Source organism: Arvicola amphibius, chromosome 4 (assembly GCF_903992535.2).
Source record: "Arvicola amphibius chromosome 4, mArvAmp1.2, whole genome shotgun sequence".
Classification (NCBI taxonomy): domain Eukaryota; kingdom Metazoa; phylum Chordata; class Mammalia; order Rodentia; family Cricetidae; genus Arvicola; species Arvicola amphibius.
The window spans coordinates 105,241,216-105,245,624 of NC_052050.1; the positions used below are offsets into that span (position 1 = coordinate 105,241,216).

Consider the following 4,409-nt stretch of genomic DNA (forward strand, 5'->3'; position numbering starts at 1 on the left):
GGTCGGAGTTCAGTGCAGTCTCAGGGGCACCCTGAGGTTTGGTGGAGAGCACTGCCCTCTACAGTCACGCTGAGGATCGTCCTGTGTTTGTCTGAGCTCTCTATTGGCTGATGCTTTGCTTGTCTGATTTTCAACTTGAACCCCACTATCTGTCTCTGGGTTTTCATTATTCGTGCTACACTCATAGGCTTCTCGGTGTAGCCCTGGCTGTCCTGGCACTCTCTCTGTGGACCAGGCTGGCCTTGAAATCCACCTGCTTCTGCCTCCCCCTGGGATCGAAGGTGCTGGGGTTAAAGGTTTGCTCCACCAATGCAGTGGGGGAAGGACAGTGAGTGAATCCTGTGCGCAGCAAATGCTACTCAGGGGCTCCACCCTTGAGACCCCCAACCCCTCAATGGGGAGTCTAGGCAGGGGCTCCACTCCTGAGCCACGGCCCCAGCCCCTCACTGGGGATTCTAGGCCTTCCCTGCATCCTGCTCCTTGTTTTCCCTCCTGTCCTCCCTGGCCCCTCCTCTCCTGCTGCTACTTGAGGCTGTTTCTGTTTCAGTTTCAGCTTGGAGGTGGCAGTCACCATAGGGAACGCTGGTTCCTCTTTTCCCCCACCACCACCCCTCACCTCTGCTGGTGGGAATAGGACACTGCTCTGGGCTCCAGGCCTGAGGACGGAGGGTCCCTCTGACTTGGGTCCCCACAGTCGCCCCCTGGGAGAGGCTCCTGTGCCCTAACCAGTGAAATAAGTAACTCTGCTGCGAGAGGAGGAAAGGGACCAGAACCGCCGGAATTCCTGCGACTTTCTGTGACCTCAGGCTTCTGATACCCTGTCCCACTTCAGCGCCTTGCTGCTGGTGGGCAACAGCGCGCACGCGCAGTGCTTCACCCACGCACCCAGGTCCCTTACTGGAGTTTGTGTCCCACAGGGTCCTTCAAGCCCCAGATGCCACCTCCCTCGCCTTGAGCCCCCTCCACCCCCCCCCCACCTGCGGGTCGGTTTCCATCTAGGTCCTCAGACTTGGTGACAAGCCCCTTTGCCCGCTGAGTCCTCCCCAGGCCACTCTCCTCACAGGTTTAACCTCAGGCCGGAGTGGGCAGATCTCCGTGAGTTCAAGGCTAGCCTGGGCTACACTGTGAGCTGCTGTCAATGCAGATGTGTACTCAGGGCCGCTGGGGGTGACAGGTGACCCTGGTTCTGTTCCCAATGCACTCACACAGAGCTGCTTAAATCACTCTCTCTCACCCCCAACTTTCCCCCCACCCTGTACGAGGCCCTGCCCAGCTCTCTCACCGACACCTCCTTCTGTGTCCTCTGAGCTGTGTCTGCCTCACCTCTGTGTGACCCCACATCATCCTCTGCCCTCAGCTCAGTGTCCCTGTTGCCCCAAGCTTTGACTCCACGGGCCAACCCCCACATTCAGGCAGCTGCTGTCAGAGACTGAGCCTGAACCAGGTCATGTCCCTCTGTGGTTTGTCTGTGGTTTGCCCTCACTCCAGAATGGCCCTTGTTGAACTCCTGTGCATCCTTCAAAGCCTCAGCCTCAGTGTCCCAGTCCCATTTACTAGGTCGCTGCCTTCTCTCTGTGGGACCCTGGATGTCAGGATCTTTTCCAGGATTAAGGTGTCTCAGGCTTCTGGGCACCCACACACAGAGTTGTTGATGAGATGAGGAAAATATCTTATTTATTTATTTATTTCTGAGACAGAGGCTCAGTTTCTAGTCCAGGCTGTCCTGGAACCCATCATGTAGACCAGGCTCACCTTCAACTCATGGAGATCTTCCTGCCCCTGCTTCCCTAGTGCTAGGATTAAAGGCGTGTGCCACCGTGCACTCCTGGCATGTTTGAGGTTTTAACAGGAGTTTGGGTGACTTGGCAAAATCTGAAGATCTCATTCATGTTAACAGAAGTCTAGCCTAGGCATTGATAGAGGTCTAGCCTGGGCAGGAGGAATCTCTTCCCTGACTCTGACTGAAGCGGCTCAAACTTCAGGAAAAGCCTGAGAGCCCCATGTGTATCCATTAGGCAAAAGAATGAATGAACTAATGACGCATTTCAAACCCACAGGAGTCATAGGTCAGGGTCTGGCTGCTGTGCAGGAACCTGTCTGTCAAGATCAGCTGAATGGCAGCTAACAAAACCTCCCTGTGCAAATCAATAGCAGGCTACTATGGTCCTGAGGCCTCCGGCACTTTTCCTGGGGCCTATCTTGTTTGACTTGGAGGTTCAGAGAGGTCAAACCACTGTGTCAAAATCACACAGCAGATCCCACGGCACAGAGCCAGAGGCCGGCCTGGTCCAGACAGTAGCGGGTGGGTTTGCTTGAAGCCTACAGTCTCAAGGACATTTGTTAACCCCCACATTGTTCCAGGTTCTGTTGAGGAGTTCCAGGACTGCCTGGCTCAGCGTGGATACCGATACCAAGGTAAGTGCTGAGTTTCAACAGTCATTCAACAAAGACTTGTTGCTGGAAATGCTTTGTGTGCGGTGACACACGGGGCAGTACGGGTGGCACTAAGGTCAGGGCACAAAGCCAGGGTGTGTGGGCCTGTTCAGTGAAGGAGGAAGTCCCACTGTGAGTCTGCTCTGAGCTGTGCTGGAAGACAACAACCGTGCTCAGGCGAGGGGCTTGTAGGCTGAGCCCTGCGGTCTGGAAGGACAGCCAGGCCTGGTGACACACCTGTCAACCCTGCACTCAGGCTGCAAGGGCAGGAGGAGGACAGCTCAAGGCCATCCTCACAGCCAGTTTGAGGCCAGCCTGAGCTACATGACTCTGTCAGTGGGGAATAAAGTTTCCTGAAATCGAGACCTTGTGAGCTGGGGTTCCGACGGATTTGTAAGAGTTTACCACAAACATCAAATGCTTTCTGCCTTGGCCTCTTGCCCACCTCATGCTGGGCGGGGCCAGGGCCCGAAGCACAGAGGGACAGGGACCGGAAGTGCCAGGGGACAGGAGGGTCATTGAAGAATGCCCAGACACGGATCATTCAAAATGGGTCTTGAGGGAGGGTAGAAGATTGCCAAGGGAGACAGCTGGGGATAAGGCTCCGTGAGGACCTGGTCTGGGTTCGAGTCCAAGGACAATCAATACTGGTAGGGGAGGGCGAGGAGGATTGAGCGTTCATGTCTGTCCACCCTGGGTCCACAGTTCCCATGACCTTGCTCTAGGCCTCCCGACGCCATGCGGATGCCCCGGCCGCGCCCCGATGTGATGATCCTCGTCCTGGCCATGGCTGCCATCTCTCTGATGCTCCTGTCTCACGTGTCGCCGCCAGGCTGCCCCGCCCTGGAGAGGCCCGCGGAGCCCCAGGAGGTCGCCACGTGGCCCCCGAACCCTCTGCGCGTGGCCTCCGCCCCGTGCCTGGCCAACCTGTCGGTGGCCGAGCACCCGGACTTCAGCGAGCTGCCCGCGCACGTGCGCGACTTCTTGCTGTACCGACACTGCCGCAACTTCCCGCTGCTGCGGGAGCCACCGGCCGCCAAGTGCGCGCGGCCCGTTTTCCTGCTGCTCGCCATCAAGTCGTCGCCGGCCAACTATGGTCGCCGCCAGGTGCTGCGTCGCACGTGGGCGCAGGAGCGGCAGGTGTACGGGGCGTCGCTGCGCCGCCTCTTCCTCGTGGGCAACCACCGCGACCCCCGAGAGGCGCGCAAGTTCAGCCGGCTGCTGGAGCTGGAGGCACGGGCGTATGGCGACATCGTGCAGTGGGACTTCCACGACTCCTTCTTCAACCTCACGCTTAAGCAGGTGGGCGAGGGAAGTGGGGTTCTGCAGTATGCATGAGATGCCCACGCAGGGAAGGGGAAAGGCCTGCGCGACGCGGGCCCGGGGAACTCCGCCAGCCCACGTGCCCCCCACTCTGCCCGCAGGTCCTCTTCCTGGAGTGGCAGCAGACTCACTGCCCCGACTCCAGCTTCGTGCTCAACGGGGACGACGACGTTTTTGCGAACACGGACAACATGGTCACCTACCTGCAGGGCCGCGACCCGGACCGCCACCTCTTCGTGGGCCACCTGATCCGGAACGTGGGCCCTATCCGCTCGCCCTGGAGCAAGTACTTCGTGCCCAAGCTGGTGACCGCGGACGAGAGCTACCCGCCCTACTGCGGCGGCGGCGGCTTCCTGCTGTCCCGCTTCACGGCGGCCGCGCTGTTTCGCGCCGCGCGCGACCTCCCGATTTTCCCCATCGACGACGTGTTCCTGGGCATGTGTCTGCAACAGCAGGGCCTGGAGCCCGCTTCGCACGACGGGGTGCGCACTGCGGGGGTGCGCGCCCCCAGTCCCCGCCTGTCCTCCTTCGACCCCTGCTACTACCGAAGGCTGCTCCTCGTGCACCGCTTTCTGCCCTTTGAGACGCTGCTGATGTGGGACGCGCTGAGCCAGCCCCAGCTCTCCTGCGGCAAGCAAAGCGCGGTCTCCTGA

The 4,409-nt window shown here is 59.4% G+C and overlaps 1 protein-coding gene across 1 annotated transcript; it reads left to right on the plus strand.

Moving 5' to 3' along the window:
- Window positions 1–3,171: 3,171 nt before the first annotated feature.
- B3gnt3 (UDP-GlcNAc:betaGal beta-1,3-N-acetylglucosaminyltransferase 3) lies at window positions 3,172–4,409 on the plus strand. Its single transcript, XM_038325485.1, has 2 exons — window positions 3,172–3,735; window positions 3,858–4,409. The coding sequence occupies exons 1-2, from the start codon at window positions 3,172–3,174 to the stop codon at window positions 4,407–4,409; spliced, it is 1,116 nt and encodes a 371-aa protein (XP_038181413.1).

Bases quoted from the DNA above. Each gene is read 5' to 3' on its own strand.
- B3gnt3 (XM_038325485.1), top strand. From the start codon at position 3,172: ATGCGGATGCCCCGGCCGCGCCCCGATGTGATGATCCTCGTCCTGGCC. The intron at 3,736-3,857 runs GTGGGCGAGGGA...CTCTGCCCGCAG, and splicing joins TCAACCTCACGCTTAAGCAG to GTCCTCTTCCTGGAGTGGCA.